General features: G+C 36.6%; 1 protein-coding gene across 8 annotated transcripts in view; it reads left to right on the top strand.

Moving 5' to 3' along the window:
• The window catches only part of MARCHF1 (membrane associated ring-CH-type finger 1), a gene marked incomplete at its 5' end in the record, with an annotated part of 479,472 nt that overhangs the window by 390,416 nt on the left and 63,399 nt on the right, over window positions 1-25,657 (top strand). For 4 of the 8 annotated variants that reach the window (XM_080929120.1, XM_080929119.1, XM_080929118.1 and 1 more), the window contains 2 exons: window positions 5,479-5,558; window positions 5,850-6,611. In XM_080929120.1, coding sequence (XP_080785246.1) covers window positions 5,479-5,558; window positions 5,850-6,611 — 842 coding nt within the window. The remainder of the gene's footprint in view (window positions 1-5,478; window positions 5,559-5,849; window positions 6,612-25,657) is intronic. The other 4 variants (XM_080929124.1, XM_080929123.1, XM_080929121.1 and 1 more) reach the window with 1 other exon arrangement.

Below are 25,657 nucleotides of genomic sequence, written 5' to 3'. Positions count from 1 at the left end.
ATTATGAATAAAGCTGCTATAAACATAGTAGAGCATAAGTTTTTGGAGTATGGTGGGACAACTTTTGGGTATATACCCAGGAGCAATATAGCTGGGTCTTCAGATAAAACTCTTTCCAATTTTTGAGAAATCACCAGATTAATTTCCAGAGTGGTTATAGCAGTTTGCAATCCCACCAGCAATGGAGGAGTATTCCTCTTTCTCCACATTCTTCCAGCATGTATTGTGACTTGAGTTTTTGATCTTAGTCATTCTAATTAGTGTAAGGTGGAATCTCAGAGACATTTTGGTTTTCATTTTTCTGATGACTAAGTATTTAAAGTTTCTTTAAGTGCTTCCTGACCATTTGAGAATCCTCTGTTGTGAATTCTCTATTTAGCTCTGTACATTTTTTTATGTGGCTAGTTGACTTTCTGGAGTCTGACTTCTTGAGTGCTTTATATATTTTTGATATTAGCTCTCTACTGGATGTAGGGTTAGTGAAGAACTTTTCCTAATCTGTAGGTTGTCAATTTATCTAATTGGCAATGTCCCTTGCCTTACAGAAGCTTTCCATTTTCATGAAGTCCCATTTATCAATTATTGATCTTAAAGCCTGAGCCATTGGTGTTCTATTCAGGAAATTTTCCCCTGTGTCTATAAATTAGAGACTCTTTCCCACTTTTTCTTCTATTCATTTCAGTTACTTGGTTTTATGTTTAGGTCCTGGATCCACTTGAACTTGAACTTTGTATGAGGTGATAAATATGGATCTGTTTGCATTTTTCTACATGCAGAATAGCAGTTAGACCAGCACCATGTATTGAAGATGCATTCTCTTTTCCTATGGTATGTTTTGGGATTCTTTGTCTGTGATCATGTCTCCATAGGTGACTGGGTTTATTTCTGGGTCATCAATTTTATTTTGTTTATCTACCTGTCTGTACCAATACCATTTGGGTTTTTTTTTTTTTTTTTTATTGTTCTGTAGTACAGCCTGAGATCAGAATGGTGATTCCCTCAGAAGATTTTTTTTTTTTATTATTGAGAATACTTTTTGCAATCCTGGGTTTTTTTGTTTTGTTTTGTTTTGTTTTGTTTTTGTTTTGCTGTATGTAGATGGAAATTGTTGTTCCCATTTCTGTGAAAGATTGTGTTGGAATTTTGATGGGAATTGCATTGAATCTATAAATTGTAATTGGTAAGATGTCTATTTTTACTATGTTAATCCTACCAATCTATGAGCATGGTATATCTTTTGATCTTCTGAAGTCTTCTTAGATTTCTTTCTGTAGTGACTTGAAGTTCTTGACAAACAGACCTTTCATTTGCTTGGTTAGAATTGCACCAAGATATTTTATATTATTTGTGGCAATTTTAAATGGTATTGGTTTCCTAATTTCTTTCTTGGCCTATTTATCATTTGTATAAAGGAAGGTTACTGATCTGCTAAAGCTAATTTTATATTCACCATTTTGCTGAAGTTTTTTATCAGCTGTAAGAGTACTGGTAAAATTTTAGGAGTCATTTATCTATACTATGATTTCATTTTTGATTTCTTCCTTTCCAGTTTGTATCCTCTTACTCTTCTTTTGTTGTCTAATTACTCTAGCTAGAACTTCAAATACTATATTGAATAGAGTGGGCAGCCTTTTTGTTCCTGATTTTAGTAAGACTACTTCAAGTTTTTCTCCATTTAATTTGATTTTGGCTGTTGGTTGGCTGTATATTGATTTTATTATGTTTAGGTTTGTGACATAAATTCCTGATCTCTCCAAAACTTTTAATCTGAAGGGGAATTGTATTTTGTCAAAGACTTTTTCGGCATCTAATGAGATGATCATGTGTTTTTTTTTCTTTGAATTTGTTTATATAGTGGATTAAGTTGATATATTTTTATATATTGAACCATCCCTGAATCCCTGGGATGAAGGCTACTTGATCATGGTGAATGTTTTTGATGAGTTCTTGAATTTGGTTTGTGAGAATTTTATTGAGGGTTTTTTTTTTTTTTTTTTTTTTTTTTTTTTGCATTGCTATTCATAAGCAAAATTGGTCAGAAGTTCCCTTTCTTTGTAAGGTCATTGTATGATGAAGGTATCAGAGTAAGTGTAGATAAAAAGAATGGTAGTGTTCCTTCTGTTTCTATTGTATGGAATAGTTTAAAGAGTATTGACATTAGCTTTTCTTTGAAGGTCTGGTAAAATTTTGCATCAACGCTATCTGGCCCAGGTCTTCTCTTTTTATTTATTTATTTTTGTTTTATTGTTGATGATGGTGGGGGTATTTGTTTATTTGTTTGTTTAAGGTTTTTTTGGTTAGGAGGTTTTCAATGACTGCTTTTCATTCCTTAGGGGTTATGAAACTATTTAACTAGTTTACATGATCATGATATAACTTTGGACTGTGGGATTTCTCTAGAAATATCTATTTCATCTATATTTTTCAGTTTTGTTAAGTATAGACTTTTGTAGTAAGTTCTGATAATATTATTTGAATCATCTTATCTTCTGTTCCTATGTATCCTTTTTTATTTCTGATTTTCTTAATTTGGATATTGTCCCTATTCCTTTTAGTTAATTTTGCTCAGGGTTATCTATCTTGTTGATTTTCTTCAAAAACAGCTCTTAGTTTTGCTGATTATTTATATTGTTCTCTTTGTTCCTAATTTGTTGATTTCAGACCTGAGTTTTGCTATTTTCTGACTTTCTACTCCTAATTGGTTTGATTGCTTCTCTTTGTTGTTCAGCTTTCAGGTGTACTATTAGGTTGCTAATAAAGGATCTCTCCATTTTCAATATGAAGGCACTTAGTGCTATGGATTTTCCTCTCCACATTGCTTTCATTGTGTCCCACAAGTTTATGTATGCTATATCATTATTTTATTGAATTCTAGAATGTCTTTAGTTTCTTTATTATTGCTTCCCTAACCAAGTTATCACTGAGTAGAACATTGTTCAGTTTCCAAGAATCTGTCCACGTTCTGTTGTTTAATAGCCTGAGTTAGCATCTATGGTATCTTATGGAACTTAATGACATCTTTCCAGGATCTTCTGGCTTTGGGTATCTTTGTTGAGAAGTACAGTGTAATTCTAATAGCTATACTTTTATTTGTTACTTGGTCTTTTTTCATTACTGATTTTAATAGACTTTCTTTGTTCTGTATATTTACTGGCTTGATTATTATGTGGCACAAAAACTCTATTTTCTGGTCCAGTCTATTTGGTCTTCTGTAGGCTTCTTATATCTTTATAGCCATCTCTTTCTTTAGGTTAAGGGAGTTTTCTTCTATGGTTTTGTTGAATGTATTTTCCATCCCTTTGAACTAGAAATCTTTCCCTTTTTCTATTTGTATTACTCTTAGATTTGGTCTTTTCAGTGTGTATCAGATTTCCTGGATGTTTTGGGTTAAGAACTTTTTACACTTTGTATTTTCTTTAACTAATGTGTCAATATCCTCTATTGTATCTTTTATACCTGAGATTCTCTCTTTTATCTCTTATATTCTGTTGATGATGCTTGCATTTGTAACTCCTGATTGCCTGGGTTTTCTATCTCCAGTGGTGCCTCTGTGATTTTGTTGTTTCTATTTTCATTTTTAGGCCTTAGACCCATTTTGTTCAATTCCTTTACCTCTTTGATTTATTTGCCTATATTTCTTCAACAGATTTATGTTCTCTTTAAGAGCTGTTACCTCTTTGCCTGAGTTTTCCTGTAGTTGGAAAGAGAGTTGTTTATATCCTCCTTTAAGACCTCTCTCACCTTCAGGAGATTGGAATTTATATCAAAATCTTTACCAACTGAGCCATCTTTGCAGGACCATATGATATTTTTAAAAAAATAATAATGATACTAATAATAATAACTTGAAAAAAGTGAATCTTGATACAGATATTGTATATCATGGAATATGTGTTGATACTTAAAGAGATTCATGGATGTGAACAGACAATATTCATGAGGTGATGGAAACCTATAAGTGAGAAGTCTTCAGAGAATGTGTATCAGGCAGGAAACACATTCACATTGCTAGCCTTTCAGCACACTATTTTGTCAGCCTGGAACATCTCAATCTCTTTTTTGAATGACTCCCTTTTACCTTTTATGTTAGCCAAACTAGCTTCTCCTATGTGATGCTTCTATGACTGGTAAAAGTCTACCGAAAACTGGTTTACATTATAGACAAATGTGTTTTATAATTCTAGTAATAAAGACTTAACACATTTTTCCCTTGTCTCTTGGTTTAAAATTGCTTTTTCTTTTTCCAAATCCCAAAATCATAAGTGTTAGACAATTTCCACATTTTAGACACTAGGGTTTTAAGAAATACTTTGAAATTTGCAATTTTTCTTCATTTAGTATTATTTTCTTAAAGCGAAAATTGTGTGTTTTACTGAATCACTCAACTAGGCTAGAGTATGAATCTATAATTCCATTGGTTCTCTTGTCCAAAAGGAAAGAGGCTTCATTTCTGGTGATTAGAACATAGAAGACAAAGTCAGATTCTTATCAAATTCTTACCCAAATGTTCCCTTCTAGATCTTAACAAAAAAACTACTTCAATTTCTATGCTTTTTCAACAGTACTTAAAAATAATCATAGTGTTTACCACAAACACTTGGTGTGCTAATTGAATATACAGAAATGGTTCTAAGTAATTCAAACTGTCAATTTTTCCATGTGTAAAATTATTGTAAAGAGTAGGTAAATGCACAGGGTAAGTCCAATAGTGGGTTTAAAACGTGCATGGCTTCTATTTTATCATCATTGTCTGCATTAAACATCACACTGTGAAGAAATCAAGTGGAGTCAGAAAATAATGGTTGTCAAAGAAAGAATTTAGTGATATATACTTCACTTTATATTAGCCATCTGACTTTTTGCAAGATCTTTGCTTCAAATTTAGTGTGTCCGAGCAAGGGACAAATATAAGAAAGGTTAATAGTGTTTTGAAAGAGGGGTTTTGTTTACTCCAATAATGAATTTGCAGCAGTAGTGGCTGCAGGCTTTTATATATTACAAACTGTTTTCAAATATATGGTCTCATTGGGCCGTGTTGCTAACTGAAGGTGTTATCTAGCAACCTGATAGCTATTTGATTATTCACATTTACCAGCCTATCACGATCCTTCCCACATCTTAGCTTTGGAGCCCTTTACTTCACTGGGACCTCAAAATACTCATTTGTTTCACAGGCAAATTGAGCTATTCTGCTCCAGTGCTCATGGTAAATAGAATAGAAACTTGTGGAATCATCTTCCTCTCTCACAAGTGAAGCAACAGCAGGGCAGTGCGGCACATCAGCTGTTTCAAGTTCCCTAAATGAGTTCAACTTTTGCAAAACAAGCCCTCTGACTTCCAGATTCAATGAGCCTCACTATGAGCAACATGACTAGCAGCAACTTTTGTTGTAATTTTTTAAATATGTGGAAAAAACGTAAGATATCAACCATGTATTATCTTAATCAAGATGCCAAATTATCGAACTTGTTTCTCCAGGCAAGCAGCCCAACAACAGGAACAGCTCCCAGAAGCCAGTCAAGGTTGTCTGTCTGTCCATCAACTCAGGACATCTGCAGGTAAGCCCTGGGCAAAGGATGCTGTTCAGTATTTCTTAGAGCAATAATTTGTGCTTATGTTTCATGACCTGAGAATCTATGGCTCCTGCTTCTGCTTTATGTTGTCTATGGCTGTAACCACACACACACACACACACACACACACACACACACTTTAGTTTTTCTTTGGTTTATCTTTACCAGTGTCCGGTCATACTGTCATGTTCATCATTCTTTCTCTTTCTCTCTTTGTTTTCCCATGACTTTCCTTTCCATTCCCACTTCCTATCCTTTACCTGTTGCCTTGTATAGATCTTCCATCTTGCATGACATGTCAGAAGATGCATTTGAGCACTGCACCCCTGTCATGGTACTGAGGCATGCTAGAAAGGAGTCTGGTAAGAAACCAGTAAGACAAAATCCTAGGAGGAGGAGAAGGGTCTCTCAGAGATATAAGCATGCAGAAGAGCAAGCAAAGGAGAGAGAAAATGACTTTCACCTCCAGATCTCAAGTCCAAGGTGGAAAAAACATGATATGGAATCATCAGATTCATCTTCCACAGATGAGAGTCACTGGGTTCAGGCAAAGAGACAAGCCCAGGTGAAATTCAGACTGTCTCGACGAAGGAGAAATAATAATAAGCCATGTGGAAGTTTGGCTGGGTCATCCACTCCTGACAGAATTGACCTTGTTGATCTGAGATCCAACGGTGAAAAGCACCAAGAGCTGACAGAACATGGGAGTCACTCTTTAAACATCTGTAGAGGAAAAGTCATAAGGTACCAAGAGTTTAGTCATCCACTGCCAAGGGGGTCCTTGGTGGAGAAGATACCCCCAGGGAGCCACTCAGGGAGTAAAGGCAAATACTGCCACAGAGATCCTCAGCTCTTTCATACACTTAGGCAAAAAGAAACAATCAAGAAAAGATTTTCAGAAGCTGGTCTCAATACTGAAATCCTGGCAGCTGGAAAAGAGAGCGAGTGTGTGGATGATTCAGGGCTCCAGCTGAATACCTCTGCCCAAAAGCCTTCTGGTGCCTATGATGATGGCTCTGATAATTTCGAAGTTTGCAGGTCAGTAGCTTTAGAGAAAGACTTAACAAAACCCAAATATATAGTCTTCTGGATGGGAGCTCAGCGTGTGTTTGTGAACTTCCCTCAAAGCATGACATTTATTTGTACTGTAATTGGTTAGATGTAAGGTGATAACATTAAAAACAAAAACTATGAGAAAAACCCATAGATACAAAAGCATGGACTTTGATTTTTTTTTCTCTTCCTTTTAAAGATATGGTTTATCCTAAAATAGAAATGGGTAAAGCAAATGAGTTCTGTACATATTTTACGTAAAGCCATGATGGCAGAGACGGTGAGAGTGAGGCTGGGTGGAGATGTTCAGTTCAAATATAGCCAAATTTCTACAGCCTGAAAAAGATAATCAAGCTAGAGGTTCTTAAAGGTCAGCTTTTTGCATCGGAATATTATTTTATACTGTTGTCTCCAATTTGTTCTTTAATTGTCTGACTCAGAAGGGTAGCTCAAGACCCTGATACAGGTGTGGGTTTGTTGGCTGCTGGCTGCCAGACACTCTAAGAAAGGGGAGTCTCATTCACTTTACCAAGAATCACACACTGGTCATTTTTAACCATGTAGACATTTCTTAGCAATAAGACCATTTTGTGTTTGTTTGTTTGCTTGCTTGTTTGTTTAATTTCAAAGCATATGATTTTTCAAAGATAACTTAATGTTAATATGGGCTTTCTATCATTGATATGAGTAAGACAAATTTAGAAATGTGCATGGTACTAAATCATTCCAGTTGAATTCTGAGACCAAGTAAAAATTTTCATTGCATAGTGTTCATTTTACTTTCTATTTATAAAAGCAATTATCTTGTAAAACTTACTGTGTGCATGCATGTAAAATGTATAGACTAGAGGATGTAGTGCATACTTACTCAGAACAGAACAAGAAAAATTAAGGTCCAGATGTAACAGGACAATTTGTTCTCTCAAATATGTATCAAACAATTACTCATAAAATGTTCATTTGTTCCATCATTGAGGCATAGGGTGAACTAGACTTTATTGTGAGCATTGAACATTTATACTCCACAGCATTGTGATAGTTTCTGTTGTGCTAACATTTATAGTTGGGTGAAAAACACAGGTACAAAAATTATTTTACAGTTAGTCCTTTCATGAGCACAATATAGTATTTAAAATCCATAACACAGGGCCTCAAATTGCTCTAGAAATCACAGGGCAATTCAAAGCACAGAAAGGGAGATGGTGGAATCAAAAAGCAGGAAACCCATCCTGCAGAGAATGCTGGTCAAAGGCAGCGAAGAAGAGGGAGGAACAAGGCAAGAGTGTGAGTGTCCAAGAAACTGAGATCCAGAATGTGATGAGTGAGGAATGGATGGTAGAGATTCAGATGAAGAAGGTGGATAGACCAGAATCCTCAAGGCCTTAGAACATGCTAGAATATTCTAAATGTTTAGAAGTAAAATGAGATTCTGGGGAAATGTCTTGGTGGGCAGAGTTCTCATGGCAAAAGCATTAAGGATCTGAATTCAGACCCACATCATATTTAGTTTTAAAAAGCCAGGTGCAGCACCATGCAACTGTCTCAGTACTGGGGAGGCAAAGAAAGGAGGAACCTTAGGAAGGTCCTTGGACAGAAGACCAGGTAGCCCTGGTCAGGTATTCAAGCCAAATCAGTGACCTCTTAGTACACTTAGAGATCCAGTTTCAAAACACAAGAGAAAGGGCCAGCAAATAATTTTGTATATGAGGGTGCTTACCACCAAATGTAAAAAACCTGAGTTCAATAGCAAAGATGCACATTATGAAATGACAGAACCAATTCTCCTAAATTGTCTTCTGATTCCCACAAACACACACAATGGAAAGCATGTGCCTATGTGTGCACATGCATGCTTGCGAGTGCACACACACACACACACACATACACACACACATATGAATGTACACATGCACTCATACATATACACAAAACAAATAAGAGCCAGAAAATGTGATAATTATTTTAATAATAATAATAAAATCAACTGGAGGGCAACTTGGAAAGAAACTGGATGTTGACCTATGGCTCCACCCATGCATGCATGCATATATATGCATTCATACATATGTGTGTGATGCACAAATAACACAGACACACCATGCAAGTAAAGTGGAATCATGTGATTTATATAGCAATGTCTTTTTCATATAATTCTTTGAATATTATCACTATGAGTTTTTGCTGAAAGCTTATATTAGTTTTTATTTAAATTGAGATTGTCCAGCTTAAAACTCTTGTTGTTTGCCAAATCTACTTCTAATTTTATTTAATAAATTGCACTCTTAAATGCCAATTTATTGGTGAGTGGAGTGGGGAAAAAATTATATTTACATCTAGAGCCAGGGTGACAGGTTCTCTTTCTTTATAATTCTTTAGGGGGACACTTCTAATGATAAGATATTTAACTTAGACATCGACATATGACTATAAGACAAAAGGCGATATAGATACTGTTTTCTGCTATGTGCTGCCATCAAAATAACCAACTATGCAACTGCTCTGGACAGCATGATAATGGCTGAGGACCCAATGTGGAAAGAGACTGGACATTTCCTTTGCCTAGTCTGCTTTCTAAGTGGGAGATATTGGATGTACACCAGGGGAAGGTTAATTGTAAGTAAAGAAATGCTGCAAGATTTTGAAGAAAATAACATATTGTCCTGATCTGAGATGATGCAGAAATACCTGGAAATAAAGCCAGGCAAAATGAACTTTAGATAGAGATGTATGATACAATTTCAGACATTCAAGTTGATGCAAGTAACATTAGGTCAGACAGAGCTAAGAAACACACACTGTGCACTGATGTTTCTTTGGATCTCTATGAGCAGAGATTTTCAAAAGAATACAGGCTAAGGCAAATTCCAAAGCATTTTGAAGGAAATGCAGAGTCAATCCAAGCTTTTTAGCTCTGTTCTATAAATCTCTGCTTCCCTACAGACTCTAGAACTTCTTGAGTTTGAGCTTTTACTTTAAAAGCTGAGCTTGGTTGTAGCATGAGCATGTGGGCTACTTTTAGCCCATCCTCAGCCAGAGAGAGTTCATTGTTGGCTTTCACATATCCCATGGGAAACATCATGATATTTCTTTAAAAAATAAAAACATTTCAATGCAAAAATAAATGTATAAAGCATTTTGCTAAATGAAATAGACTAGAAGAGCTACATAAAAGTCACCATATCCCCATTCTGTACTCTTAACGGGACATGAGTAGAGGCAGAATTCCTCTGCTGTTGAGTTAAGTAAGACATATAGAAGTGAGAGTGAATGACGTGGTGTTAGTCCACTAGGTAGATAGGGACGATCTTACTTGTTAGGTTTGGTGAGAGCATAAGACAAAATGATTGAAGACCATGGGATCCCTGGAAACCTGAGATGTGCTAGGTACTAGTGTTTATAAATGTAAGAGATATTAGAGACCAATTGCCTTGAGAAAGATATGATGAGTTCCATTGTTAACAAGCCATTTGGGATTCCAATGGTATTCCAGTGTAAGTCGTCTATCAGTCAGTCAGCTCTAGATACAGTGCACAAAATAGCATCACTAAGTGGACTCAATAGGTTGTAGTCATACGTGTGCCTATGTGTATTATATACAATAATAATAATAATAATAATAATAATAATAATAATAATAATAAATAATAATAATAATAATAAAAGAGTTCACCAATCTTAAAGAGTGTGTCACCAGAGAAGTTGGGAATATCACTAGAGGTAGTCCAGATAAAGTTTTCATGTATAAATCTTTCAAAACATACTATATACATACACATAAGCATATATATATATATATATATATATATATATATATATATATATATATATATATAGAATGCTGTTGAAACCCAGGACAGTTAAAGCTGATTATAATTTTCCAATAATTGGTGAACTATACACTACAAAATCAAACAACTACATATCTACAATTCACACAGGTGAATATAACATGATACCTTAACAAGAGAAATTAATGTTGGTAAACATGGAACATCTCCTTAAGGCCAGTGAAGACAGAAAGAATTTGGCATCATTCTGACAGAAATGTCAGATGCCTAAAAGAGGAAATTAAATGTCTACAAGTGACACTGTGTAAGAGAGATGTTTCCAGATGGATCACGGGCGCCATGTTCTCCTGCACAGGAAGAAGGATGGTGGTGGGAGAAGCAGCAGATGCCTGTGGACATGCAGTTCTGTTGCTTCAGACGTGCAAAGGCAGATCTTGCTTTAGTCACAACCACGAAGAAGAAGCAACCCCTGAGCCCTTCCTTTTTTTCTGTTCCTGACATTTGGTCCTCATGAAAACACCATATCCTCTTTCTCATACTTGTCTCAGCCTTATTCTGAACAAGTACTGCTATTGGCCAATTAAGAATTGGAAATTAAATCATTGTGTGGTTAGGCCCAGTGTGTGCTACTGAAAAGTAGCCTTATAGGAAAATTCCATCTAAAAGTTGAAGATCAGAACACACTGGACTCTTGTTAAGTTTTCAGTGTCTTGCACATTATTCTAAGTGGGAAGTACATAACCTTTAATATGATTTTTATATTCTCACATGGTGTCTGTGTGATACTTGCCTCTCCAGCTTGGTATGTGCCATTAATTGTGACCTACCTGTGCTGATCTGTTTCTAATTTCCTAAAAACATCTAGGGCTTTTCTTTACATGGCCTAGATTAACACCTTCTTCCTCTGACCCTCACCAGACAGATTGCTACTCAGTTTCTTAGTTTAAAAGTCATTTTTCCAGGACATTCTGAAGGACTCCCAACTAATGCTTAAGGCCTCTTATAGTTATTTCCATGATATATTTTATTTTAAATCATTTTTAAAGATAACTGTACTACTTTGTTCATATTTATTTCTCTCCACATATTTCTCATTGTTCTTTGCCTCTTATCCCTTTGTTTGGTTGCCATCTTCATCCCAAATAACCCCTCCTCTATGTTACACACACACATGAACATACACATGTATTAATAAATTTAGAATGTACATATAAGCAAATGTACACAACATAGTTTTCACTGCTAAAATGCAGCTATTTGGGATTGACTGGTACCCTTTCCCCATAACATTTGCAAAGCATATATACCTTGAAAATATAATAAACATCTCAACACATTTTTAAAACTAATTTTAAGAAAAATATCTTTTTGAGCCATTGATGTTGGTTATGTGAAGTTATAAAATCCCGTTCTGAGTAAGCTTGGACATTATAAAATCAACCTATAAAGGATTTTTGACTGCTATGGTTCTAAGACCTTAACATGAATCTACAATTACAATAAAGTTTTTTTAAGATGTAGAACACTGGTTATTTCTAGAGTCTCTTGTACACTGGTGGTAAGACTATAAATTTATATTTCTGGGATAGTTCCAGGTGATATTGATGCTTTAGACTAAATATTGTGTCTTAAGAAACATTGTCCTATGTTGTGGGTGCCCTCATGGTTTATATGAAAAAAACATAGAAGAAGGAGAAGCAAAAGATGAGTGTGGATAGCTGGTAGACATTTGTGGTACATTTCTTTGAATTCTGACCTGAAGCATAACTCAGTTTCTTTCTTGTTAACAATCATAGGCTTACACAGTTGAATCATTACCAAAAACCCAATCATCCTGGCTAGGCTGCTGCTTCCATTTCAAAGCCACTTCCTCAACTCAGTCAACCCCAAATCCTTCTGTGAGCACACAAGCTTCCTGAATCCTGTTTCTGACTCTTGTCTCATCTATGTATAATGTGTCCATTTTACAACAAATCACATCATTTCATTTCCCAGATGTCCCCTCTGTTTCAGGTCGCATTTCTCAATTCTATTGTTGTAGTCATTTCCTTTTCATTTATTTTCTTCAGTTCTTGGGGTCAAACCTAGGGACCTGTACACACCATATCATGTTGCTCCTATAAAGGTTTCCCTATGCACAAGTCATAAACACTGATTTATAAGTGGAAGCAGAAAGGGAAGCATTAAGCTGACCATGATGGCAGATGCCTGGGATACTGAAGAAGCTGAGGCAGGATGATCGTGAGTTCAGTGACATCCTGAGATAACATAGAAAAGCCCTGTCTCAAAATTCGAAAGGAAGAAAATGGTGTATTAACTGGAAAAATACTAAATCCAGGAATTCAGATAGCTTTGGCGACTTTGAACACTGAAATAATGTGGCTGTTTGCTTGCCTGTATGTTGACATTTTTTTCTAAGTAGAGAGAGATTTCTTGTACAATGAGGAGAGAGTTGGTGTAAACAGAGGCAACTTTGGGTCGTTAACAGGTCTGAAAGACAAAGGATATGTTCCCAACTACTTGAAAATAAATCTCTTGTAAGGAATAAAATCAGCCTAACCTAGGTCACATGCGTCCTAAGGTCAGTCACACTAGGGACATGGGGAGTAAAGTTCTGGAGGAGAAAGGCTATCTTTCAAATGGACCTAACAGCAACTCTCTGGGATATTACTGGTTAAAGAAAAAATATTTAAACAGAAAAAAAAGCAGTATCAGTCACAGAAGTGGAGAAGAATTAAAATAAAAGAGAAAGAAGAACAAGCGAGAGAGTGGGGTAGTACTCGATTTCACCATCATTAAATGCAGTGCTTCCTTTTCTTTACTGTGCTCTTCAAATGAGTTGGATGGGCCTCAGTTGTCACCTCATTTATCCTGCTCTCTGCAGCCTTTCCAAGACAGCATGGCCCTTGGCAATCGGTGCTTTCTTGCAATTCCTATAGTGAATATTGCATACCTAGTACTCAACTAACCTAATTTCCTGTGCATGTATTCTCTGTTCTCCCTGCGTTCCTTGAAGATAGCACTGTGTCTTCCATACATGTTATGCCCTCTATTACAACAATTGTTACATTGCTCAAGAAGAACTTTTGAAATGACTTTCACAATCACAGAGATCTTGGAAGACTGGCTTGCATAAACCGTGGGGAATAATGAGAACTGGGTACACAGTGTAAAACAAGTCATGAAAACTGAATCCTTTTTTTTTTCTTTTTGTAAAAGGGAAAAGCTAAAGACTGATGATAATTCCTAAAACTGTACTGGTTTACTTGACTTGGTTAGGGTCAGAAGATACTATGTTGTAAGTTTTATACATGTTGTGTATGTTCTCATTTTTATTAAGATGTATGAGAGATAGACCTGGGTGCTCAAACCTTTAATTCATGTGCTTGGCAGGAAGATGCAAACCTGTTAATCTCTATGAGGTTAAGGCCAGACTACCCTATGTAACAAGTTCTAGGTCATCCAGGCCTACATGATAAGACCCTTGCTGAAATACGTAGCCAAACAGTAGCAAAGGAAATTTTTAGAGCACTAAGACCATGCTTCTTGAAAAAAAAAAAAAACAAATTGGAAAATTTATCTAAGTTCTGTGGATTGAGTCTAGGACCTACAAGAAGTATATTTTAAATTGATCTTCATACCTAGTCATTAGTTATTTAGACAGATCTTGCACAGAATTTGTAAAGCACTGGCTAATGAGATGGCTCAGTGGGGAAAAGCACTTGAAATCATAACTGACTTCATAAGTTCAGTCCCTGGAACCCACATGGTAGAAAAAGAAAGCCAAACTCACATCCACATACACAAATAGATATATAGTTTAAAAATGAAAACATATGGCTAAAATGGATGCCTTGGCTATGTGAGATAAAATAAGCATACCTTTTTTGCACTCCAAGTGAAAGACAGAATCATAGGAATGGGTACATATAGATTTACAGAACTCAGACTTTTTTTTTCTTACAACTTTATTTACAAAAGAGAGATACATGTACAGATTTTTTAAAGCATATTGGCATAAGATTATGAGAATATATTTTTATTAGTACTTAATTCTTTTAGAGGTTTGATAGTATGCATTGAAATCCCACTAGTTACCATAAGCATAAAGTACATGTAGAACAAAACATAACATGGAAAGAGTCAGAGTTTTCTTGGTGTGTATAAATTAAACATAATAATTTTTGAATACCAAAAATTGCCACATAGCTATATTCCTAGCTCTAGGATTATTAATGATTTAAGGTCCATGTGTACCACACTCTGAGAGGGTGCTATACACTTATTTTTTTCCTAAGAAAAAGTAAGGATTGGACATTTGGTCTTTGTTTTTTTTTTTTTTTTGAGCATCATATGATCTGTGAATTGTTTCTGGGGTATTCAGAGCTTTCTAGGGCTAGTATCAAATGATCAGAGACTACATATTGTGTCTGCTCTTTTGTGACTGGGTTACAGCACTCAGAATGATATTCTCTAGAAGCATCCATTTTTCTAGGAATATCAAAAAGTCATTGTTTCTAATAGCTGTGTAGTACTTCATTGTGGAAATATAACAAAATTTTTGTATCCATTCATCTACTGAAGGACATCTGGGTTATTTCCAGCTTCTGGCTATTATAAATAGGGGTGCTTTGAACATTGTGGTGCATGTGTCCTTATTGTATATTGGAGCATCTCTGAGGTATAGTCCCAGAAGTGGAATAAATGGGTCTTCAGGTAGGACTATGTTGAATTTTCTGAGGAACCGCCAAACAGATTTCCAGAGTGGTTGTGCCAGCTTACAACCCCACCAACAGTGAAAGAGTGTTCCTCATTCTCTGCATCCTCACCAGCATCTGATGTCATCTGAGTTTTTGATCTTAGCCATTCTGACTGGTGTGAGGTGGAATCTCAGGGTTGTTGTCATTTGCATTTCCCTGATGACTAGGAATGTTGAGTACTTCCTTAGATGCTTCTCAGTCATTCCATATCCTTCAATTGAGAGTTTTTAGCACTGTTCCCCATTTTTAATAGGATGGTTTTATTCTCTGGCGCCTAACGTCTTGAGTTCTTTGTATACCTTGGATATTAGACCACTATCAGATGTGAGGTTGGGAAAGATCTTTTTTTAATCTGTTGGCTGTTGTTATGTTTTCTTCACAATGTTCTTAGCCTCACAGAAACTTTACAATTTCATTAACTTCCATTTCTCAATTCTTGGTCATAGAGCACAAACCATTGGTGGTCTGTTTAGGAAACTTTCCCCTGTGCCTATGTGTTCTAAGATCTTCCCTACTTTCTTTTCTAATAGTTTCAGTGTACCTGGTTTAATGTGGAGATCTTTGATCCACTTGCATTTGAGCTTTGTACAAGGAGATAAGAAAGGGTCTATTTTAATTCTTCTGCATGTTGAGTGCCAGTTGACCCAACAGAATATGTTGAAGAGGTTGTCCTTTTTCCATTGAATGTTTACAGCTCCTTGGTCAAAAATTAAGTGACCATATGTATGACACTTTATTTCTGGAGCTTCTATTCTGTTCCATTGATCAACCTGCCTATATCTGTCCAAGTATCATGTGGTTTTTTAACACATTTGTCTTGTAATCTAGCTTGAGGTCAGGGATGGTGATTCCCTCAGATGTTTTCTTGTTGTTGAGGATGGATTTTGATATTCTAGGCTTTTTGTTATTCCAGGTGAATTTGCAAATTGCTCTTTCCAACTCTATGAAGAATTGAGTTGGAATTTTGATGGGGATTGCATTGAATTTGTAGAGAGCTTTCCATAAGATGGCCATTTTTACAATGTCGATCCTTCCAATCCATGAGCATGGGAAATCCTTACATCTTCTGGGATCTTCCTCAATTTCCTTCTTCAGAGATTTGAAGTTCTAGTCATACAGGTCCTTTACTTACTTAGTTAGAGTCACACCAAGGTATTTCATATTGTTTGTGACTATTGTGAATGATATCTTTTCCCTAATTTCTTTCTCCACATGTTTGTCCTTTGAGTAGAGGAAGGCTACTGATTTGTTTGAGTTGATTTTATATCCAGCCACTTTGCTGAACTTGTTTATCAGCTGCAAAAAGTCTCTGGTGGAATTTTGGGGGTCATGTAAGTATACTATCATGTCATCTGCAAATAGTGATATTTTCACTGATTCCTTTCCAAATTGTATCCCTTTGATTTTCATATGCTGTCTAATTGCTCTGGCCAGGACTTCCGGTTCTATGTTGAATAGGTAGGGGGAGAGTGGGCAGCCTTGTCGAGTCCCTGATTTTAGTGGGATTGCTTCAAGTTTCCCACCATTAAGTTTAATGTTGGCTGTTGGTTTGCTGTATATTGCTTTTATTATGATTAGGTATGGGCCTCGGTTTCCTGTTCTTTCCAAGACTTTTAACATGAAGGAGCGTTGAATTTTGTCAAATGCTTTCTCAGCATCTAGTGAGATTACCATACGGTATTTTTGAGTTTGTTTATATGGTGGATTATGTTGATAGATTTGCATATATTAAATCATCACGACATCCCAGGGATGAAGCCTATTGATCACGGTGAATGATTATTTTGATGTGTTCTTAGATTTGGTTTGCAAGAATTTTGTTGAGTATTTTTGCATCAGTGTTCATAAGGGAGGTTGGTCTGAAGTTCTCTTTACTTATAAGATCCTGTGTGGTTTAGAAATGAGGGTTATTATGGCTTGAAGAATGAGTTGGGTAGTGTTCCATCTGACTCTATTTTGTGAAATTGTTTGGAAAGTATTGGTATTAGGTCCTAAATAAATGTCTGATAGAATTCTGCACTGCACTGAATCCATCTGCTCCTGGGTTTTTTTTTTTTTTTTTTTTTTTTTTTTTTGGTTGGGAGGCTTTTGATGACTGCTTCTAATTCTTTAGGTGTTATGGGATTGTTTAGATGGTTTACCTGATCTTAGATTAACTTGAGTATCTGATATCTGTGTAGGAATTCATCCATTTCCTCCAGATTTTCCAGTTTTGTTGAGTATAGACTTTTGTAGTAGGAACCAATGATTTCTTGAATTTCCTCAATTTCAGTGGTTATGTCTCCACTTTTCTTTTTTATGTCGCTACTTTCATTTCTGATTTTGTAAATTTGGATACTCTCTCTTTGCCCTATATTTAGTCTGGCTAGGTTTTATCAATCTTGTTAATTTTCTCAAAGAACAGGCTCTTGCTTTTGTTGTATGTTTAAATGGTTCTTTTGTTTCTTTTGGTTAATTTCTGCTCTGAGTTTGATTATTTCTTGCCATATACTCCTTTTGGGTGTATCTGCATATATCTGCTTCCTTTTGTTCTAGAGTTTTCAACTGTACTGTCAATTTTTTTTTTTAAGCACTCAGAGCTATGAGTTTTCCTCTCAGTGCTGCTTTCGTTTCATTGAACCTCATAGGTTTGGGTATGTTGTGTTTTCATTTTCATTAAATTCTAAAAAATCCTTAATTTCTATCTTTATTTCTTCTTTTACCATGGTATTGTTGAGAAGAGCATTGTTCAGCTTCCATTTGTATATGGGCTTTTTGTTGTTGTTGTTTTTGTTGTTGTTGTTAAAGACCAGCCTTAGTCCATGGTGATCTGATAGGATGCATGAGAGTATTTCAATCTTCTTATATTTATTGAGGCTTGTTTTGTGACCTACTAATGGTCAGTTTTGAAGAAGGTGCCCTGAGGTGCTGAGAAGAAGGTATATTCTTTTGTTGTAGGGTGAAATGTTCTATAGATGTCTATTAATTACAATTGGTTCATAACCTCTGCTAGTTTCACTGCATCCTTGTTCAGTTTCTGCTTTCATGATCTGTTCATTAATGAGAGTGGGGTGTCGAAGTCTCCAACTATTATTGTGTGTGGTGCAATTATGTTTTGAGCTTTAGTAGGGATTCTTTTATAAATATGGGTGCTCTTCTATTTGGAGCATACATGTTAAGGATTGAGAGTTCCTCCTAATAAATTTTTTCTTAAATGAGTAAAAAATGTCCTTCCTTATCTTTTTTGATAATGTTTGGTTGAAAAGCTACTTTATTTGTTATTAGAATGGCTACTCCAGTTTCTTTTGGGGGGCAGTTTGCTTGGACTATTTTTTCCCAGCCTTTTACTCTGAGATAGTGTCTGTCTTTGTCTCTGAGATGAGTTTCCTGTATGCAGAAAAATGCTGGATTCTGTTTGTGTATCCAGTCTGATAGTCTATGTCCAATTATTAGAGAATTGAGTCCATTTATGTTAACAGATACTAAGGAATAGTGGTTGCTATTTCCTGCAATTTTTGCTTTTAGAAGTTAAATTATGTCTGTGTCTTTCCTCTTTTGCTTTTCTTGCTTAGTTATTTTCTTGCTTTTCCTAGGGTGTAGTTTTCCTCCTTGTATTGGGTTTTGCTTCTATTTTCTTTGTAGAGCTGGATTTGTAGTAGATATTATATATATTTAGTTTTGTCCTTGAATATCTTGGTCTCTCCATCTATGGTGATTGAGAGTTTTGCTTGGTATAGTAGCCTGGGTTGACATTTGTGTTCTCTTAGGGGCTGTATGATGTTGTCCAGGATCTTTTAGCTTTCATAGTCTCTGTTGAGAAGTTGGGTGTAATTCTGATTGGTCTGACTTTATATGTTACATGACCTTTTTCACTTACTGCTTTTAGTTTTGACTATTATGTGTCAGGAAGAGTTTCTTTTCTGGTTGAATCTATTTGTAGTTCTGTAGGCTTCTTTTATGCTTGTGGTCATCTCATTCTTAAGGGTAGGGATGTTTTCTTCTGTGATTTTGTTGAAGATATTTACTGTGCCTCATAGTTGATATTCTTAGCCCTCTTCTATTCCTATTATCCTTAGGTTTGGTCTTCTCATCGTGTTCTGGATCTCTTGGATATTTTGGGTTAGGTGCCTTTTGGTTTTTTCATCTTCTCTGAATGTTTTGCCTATGTTTTCAATGTTGTCTTCAGCCACTGTGATTCTATCTTCCAGTTCTTGTGTTCTGTTTGATATGCTTGCATCTTGACTTCAGATTTTTTTTTTAGATTTTCCCATCTCCAGGGTTGTCTCTTTTTGTGTTTTCTTTACTGTTTCTATTTGCATTTTCAATTCCTTCATCTCTTTGGTTGTGTTTTCCTGTAATTCTTTGAATAATATTCATGTTTCCTCTTTAAAAGCTTCTATTTGTTTGTGGTTGTCCTCCTATACTTGATTAAGGCTATTCATGCTCTTCTCAAAGATCTCCATCATCATCTTGAGGTATGATTTCAGATCTAAGTCTTCTTTTCCTAGAGTGTTTGGCAATCCACTGCTTGCTGTGGTGGGGGAGCTAGGTTTTGATGTTGCCAGGTTATCTTGGTTTCCATTGCTTATGTTCTTTGTTTTCCTCTTGCCATCTTGTTTTCTGTGATTATACATGGTCTTGTTCTCGGTGACTAGCATCTATCTCTCCCATGGACCTGAGGGCCTGTGGGCTCTGGGAAAAAAAAAAAAAAAAACACTTCTGAGTTTTTAGATTTTAGTGGGCAAGCAGTGACTTCTGGTAACAGTGACTCAGCTCTGTCTTTGTGGGATCAGTTGTGGGAGCTCTTGTGAGGCTGTTCTGGTATCTCAGCCCTGTGCCCACAGGTTCTTAGAACTACTGGCAGGGACCTGGCTCTTTGTCTAGGCCAAAACCAATCCTTTTTCAGATAGCACAGTACTTTTTGCTCTCTGAGAACTCCTAGTATGCTCTCCCTGGGCCCATGTGCCAGTCTCCCCTCTGGTCCAGGTGTAAGAGGACCTGTAGTGTTGAACTTCAAGCACTGCCTTTCCAGGGCAGATTCCAGCTCCCACTGACAAGGGCCTGTGCCTTACTGTTCTCCTGTGTGTCTAGTCTGTGAGTCTGGGCTCTCCAGGAGGACCTCGAATCTCTCTGCCAGAGGTCTGGCCCTACTGTGGGCTGCAGGGATTTGTTTTGCACATGCTCTGCTCTGCCCTCTCCATGCTCTGGTCACTCACAGCTCAGTTTCACCTGGCCTGTGTCTCTGGATCTCTGCTTCTCCACTGGCCAAATGCTTTTCCCGAGCATTTGGTCCGCGCACATGGGATTTCCAGGTGGATCCTGAGCCCCTATACCAGAGAACTGGCCCTACTGTGGGCAGCAGGAGCAAGTCCTCTGCGAGCTCTGCCTATCTGCTCCCAGGTCATTCACAGCGCAATACCACCAGGCCTGTGTCACCAGATCTCTCAAACTTAGATGTTTTGTTTGGTGATTTTTTTAAGATCTTCCCCAAACTAGTGATGCTGCTTATAGAGTCAGACAGCCAATAAAACTTGAATTTCAGACAAGAAATAAAGAAGTGTTCATTGAGATATACTAATACTATAACAGTATTCATTTGTCCGAATTTTCCTGAACTTCAAATTAAAATGTATATTCCTTGTATTTTTGTTAAGGCTAGCAAAAGTAAATATGAGAAGATAGACAATATTTTTGGAATCATATAAGTGCTCATGACTATAAGCATGAAGACTACTAGATGTATGAATTACAATTTGACTCTATACACACTCATTCAAGTAGAGGCATAGCAAAGAAAGGCATCGAGCATGAACCCAATGGAGTGACATCACACAGCTTTGCACTTTTACATAAACATGATAAAGTAAAAATGTAAAAACTAGAAAAAATGTGATGCAGGTAAGATTTCTAAAGTAAAATCATGTTTTTGAGTAGTTTTATACAAGAGAATCAAGTAGATAAAATATGAACTTTTTATTTATCATGTGTGTATGTGTGTGTTACATGTTTGCCATGGTTCACATGTGGTAGTCAAAGGACAATATATATGAGTTTTTTTCTGTTTTTCTACTATGTGTGTCCTAGTGTTCAAATTCAGGATATTGGGCTTGGCAGTAAGTGTCTTTATTGCTGAACAATCTCACTGGCTCTATAAAATTCTTTTTGTTGTAACTGTTTAAACAATTGTCCATCATTAGGAAGATTTGTTCATGATTTGCTCATCAAATAGGGGTGAAACTCCACCTATCTACTCATTGAAGATCCTTGGAACATCAGCATGTATTACCATATGCACAACCTTGAATTACTATTATCTCTGACACTCTTTATATTTCTTAGTCTCTAGTTTTGAGAAGGTTCTTGAAATCTGGCTCTTTGTATATTTTGCCTGTAGACTCTGGATTTGTATTCAGTTAGTGGTGGGACTTGATTCTTAGTACAAGTCAAAGCGACTAATACTGTCCAAGTTCTTTGGATGATTGTCTTAGTTACATTGTATTGGTGTGACAGACACAATAATCAAGGCATCTTACAGAAAAAATAGTTTACTTAGAGCTCATAGTCTCAGCAGAAACCATGCCCATCATGACAAGAGCAGGAAGGCAGCAGGCAGATAGGCAAGGTATTAGATGGAGCATGTGCAGAGAACTCAAATTTCATGACACAGTCAAGAGATAAAAAGAAGAGGGAATGGGGATGACATGAGTCTTGTAATTTCAAAGCTCACCCCGGTAACGCACCTCCTCTAACAAGTCCACACCTTTTATTCGTTCCCAAATATTTCACCAACATGAGTCTACTCGAGTCATTTTCACTTCAAATCACAATGGGTAAGACATATGTTATTCCATCTGTAGTGTCATGAGTACAAGGGGGGGGGGAGGTTACCTTATGTGATGCAATAGGAAGCACTCATTTCTAAGAGAGAGTATGTGCTAGAGGAAACTAAGTTTACTCTATTTCTTATGTTTTGGCTTTATGTTTTGTCTAGTAAAGTCTAGTAGCATCTGAGTAGCACCTAATAGAAGTACAGTAGTTCATGTTTTAACATCCTAGCACTTAGGGGGTGGAAGCAGGAGGATCAAAATTTTCAAGGCTAACTTCAGCTGCCTAGACTGTCTGAGGCCAACTGGAGCTACATGTTATCTTGCTGCAAACAAACAAACAAAATAAAACATTGGCTGAGTGTAAATGGTGCTGACGACCTTCCAGAAATACAGTCCATGGGAGCAGACTCATGAGAGTCATTGTCTCCTTCTTAACTCACTCTACCTGGGATGGTTCAACGTAGAAAGAGTCAAAGGCCCTCTCCTTACTTATGTTGTTGCATGGGAAGAACGAGCTTTGCAGAGCTAATGAGCAGCTGCACTCCGTGTGCCTTAGCCCTGCTCTCTTCCCCGGCATGAGTGATGGCAGACATTGCCGTCCCAGGGAAAACCAAGCACACCCTGCTTCTTTATCTTACAGAGTAAAGATTTCTCCACAAACAGGAAGACAAAAACACTTGTAGTGCTACATGTTAATGTTATAGGTTATTTATGACATCCTTTCAGCATTTTTCAATATACTCATTATTTTGAATGAAAAGAAACAAGGAAAATACCGAAATAAATAAGTCATATAAAGATTCATTGAAAGAATTATTAAAATGCCATTTATATCTGTATATATATTTAAAGAAATGCCTTCCTCTTTTATATAATGTTTTATTCTTTGAGAATTTCATACATATATACAATGAAATATGTTCATATCCACAGTTCATTCCTATTGTCACTCCAATGCACTCCCTCACTACTTCACTCCCTGTCTCTGTGATAACTCACTAAGTCCAGTTACTACTGTCTGGGTACTGAGCCAGTCCTTGGACCAGAGGTATAGCTATACTTATCTGAGGTTTTGTTGTTTGGTTTTTTAAATAGCTGTTCACAATTTTAGAGATAATGTTCACAGGAGAGAAACAGCAATGTCACCGATAATGCTGATTTATATCTTGACCAGTAAATTATTTCATAAAATCAGAGTATCCTGCATGACTTAATTGCTTCCTAATTTGGCTAAATACATTCTACAGATTTTGGAAACTGCATGCATTCTACAGGACAGCTGTAAACGCTGGGCTTCTAGAAAGAGGCAAGCGAAGATCATTATTTCCCTCCACAATCATGCACAAGTGGATTTGAATATCAGTACAGAATTTGGTCCCCTGAGACAACTCAGGCAAGAGTAAATTTAAGATGCTTTTTAACATGGCAGCCAGTCTACGTGCAGTAGGCCTTATACTACATAACATTTATTTCATTTTACTTTATTTTATTTTAGTGATCTGTAAATTTGGTTAAAATTTTGTACTAAAGGGCAAAAATTGAATAGGGAGAATTGTTACATAAAATTTATCTACAACTTACCTTGAAAACAGTATATATTAGAATTATACCTATTTCCAAATGTATGGGGTTTTTTGATGAATTTATATATATATTTGAAAATACAAATTTTTTCCTTTATAAATATCAAAATGAAACAAATAATCCTCAGTCTCCCACAGATAGCTTCTAAGGCAGTCCTGTGCATTGCATTTAGAGATACTATGTATCTGTGCAGACAAAATAAATACCCTTCTGACCTGGTGGGTGCAGCAGCACTGGTCACTGTCAGATCACTTATGTCTGTGATTTTATCACTAGCTTAGCATTTGCTCAGTTCAATTACCACAGTGAGGTTTCCTCTTCCTTATCACCCGTATGCCCATTTCAGAATACTTGCATTCACATAGAGTCTTCTGCAATAATTCTCATGGTTATATAAATATAAACACTTCTGTCGGACGCCCTCAAGTTGAAAGGCCTCGTGAGCAGCTCAGTCAGTTTTCTCGGACAGTGTGTAGCAGGCACTGCTCTCCATCCTGCATGTAAGAGGCATCCTAGAAGAAAGGTCTGAATTCATCCTGAGTCTCTTCCAGGTGTGTGAAGAACTGAAGGTGCCATAACACAGAAAAGTCTGTGTTCTAGATAGATCTCACTTAAAACGGTCTGCTGAGACCTTTCCTCTTCATAGAGATGCTTGGAAATTTTGCAACTACAGACAGAAATCAGACACTTGCCCAGGTGGAATAATGTTTCTCCACTTAGGTAAACTCCTGACTTCCTAAAATTAGACTTTATCTGAGCTATTGCACCATGAAATTTTGTCCTTCCCGCACTGCTTTCTGAACAAGGGGGTAACCGAAGTCCCCTAAGTGGTATTACTCAATTTCTATACAGACGTTCTGAGCCTGCCCTGTACTACCTAGGCCAACACTCTGTCCAGATATAACCAAATGAAGCTCTTTCCTATCCTCTATGATGGGGACAAAGGAGAAAACAGGAATAAAGACTAACGAGAAAACAATGAGATACAAGCTACATACACCATAAAGTCACTGCAAGGATCTTGCTTCCGGTCATGATTCCAATGCCTCACAATGTATTAGCTTCACTGAGCAAAGCCCTGAAACCACTTTTCACAAGCAAAGCCTCAGCCTGAGCGGCCTGTGAGACTCACTTAGGATCTCTAAAGAAAAAATGTCATTTTCCCAGTCCTTCTGAAGATGTCAGTATGAGAGCATCTTAAAGAACATTCTAGATGATTATAAAATAAATCTTACCCTAATCCTGGATATAATATATGTGGATATATATCACATATAATTATATAATTCAAACACCTAATCATGGAGCCTCATAGAGAATGTTATTTTCTTCCTTTTCCTGGAACTATCTAAAATTTACCGTTACAGTGTAAGTAACCTTTGTGTAAGAATAGAAAATGCAGTTACTTCTACCCCTTAGGTTAAACTTCAAATTTAAACTTTAAACATCGAGTTGGCATAGACTAGTGCAACTCGCTTTTAAATGGACCTGTAAGGGAAAGATGAGGTCATGGATCAAAAGATAGTCATAGCATCTGTGCATCTGGAGATATGTTAAATAGGCTTATCAAGGGGTCCCAACCTGAAATTACTGGATCCAGCAGCCTAGGCTTAACTAGCTCTCTTTGTATGTCTGTGTGGTGCACGCTGATGTGTGAGGCTCACAGTGTAGCAGCGGGTACAGTGAAGCAGCGGGGAATCGGTGTGTCCGTACTTCAATGATATGAGTATAGCATGGAGGTTTTAGAGTGTAAGGAAAGGCTAGATGAGTGGGTGCATGAGAGACAAAGCCAACTGAAGGGACCGCCTGTGTTTGCAATAGTGTCTACTGTCTAGGTCTGCAGGAAAATTAAATGCATGGTAGTACGTAAGGTTTTGGAGTCTCTGGAACCACACTGGCCAACAACTCCAAAAAGGTAACCTGTTGGGGCTTTTATTGCAGCATATGGTGCCTAATGGAAATACTGTCACCTCTTATGGGTCACTCCACTGAAAGGCTTTTCCTTTTTTAAACTTTTTATTGAATATTTTTTAATTTACATTTCAAATGTTATTCCCTCTTACGGATTTCCCTCCATATCCTCATCCCATACC

The sequence above is a fragment of the Micromys minutus genome, assembly GCF_963924665.1.
Source record: "Micromys minutus genome assembly, chromosome: 14".
In the NCBI taxonomy this organism is placed as follows: domain Eukaryota; kingdom Metazoa; phylum Chordata; class Mammalia; order Rodentia; family Muridae; genus Micromys; species Micromys minutus.
The sequence above is the reverse complement of the archived record's forward strand: the minus strand, read 5'-3'. Positions and strand labels throughout refer to the sequence as shown.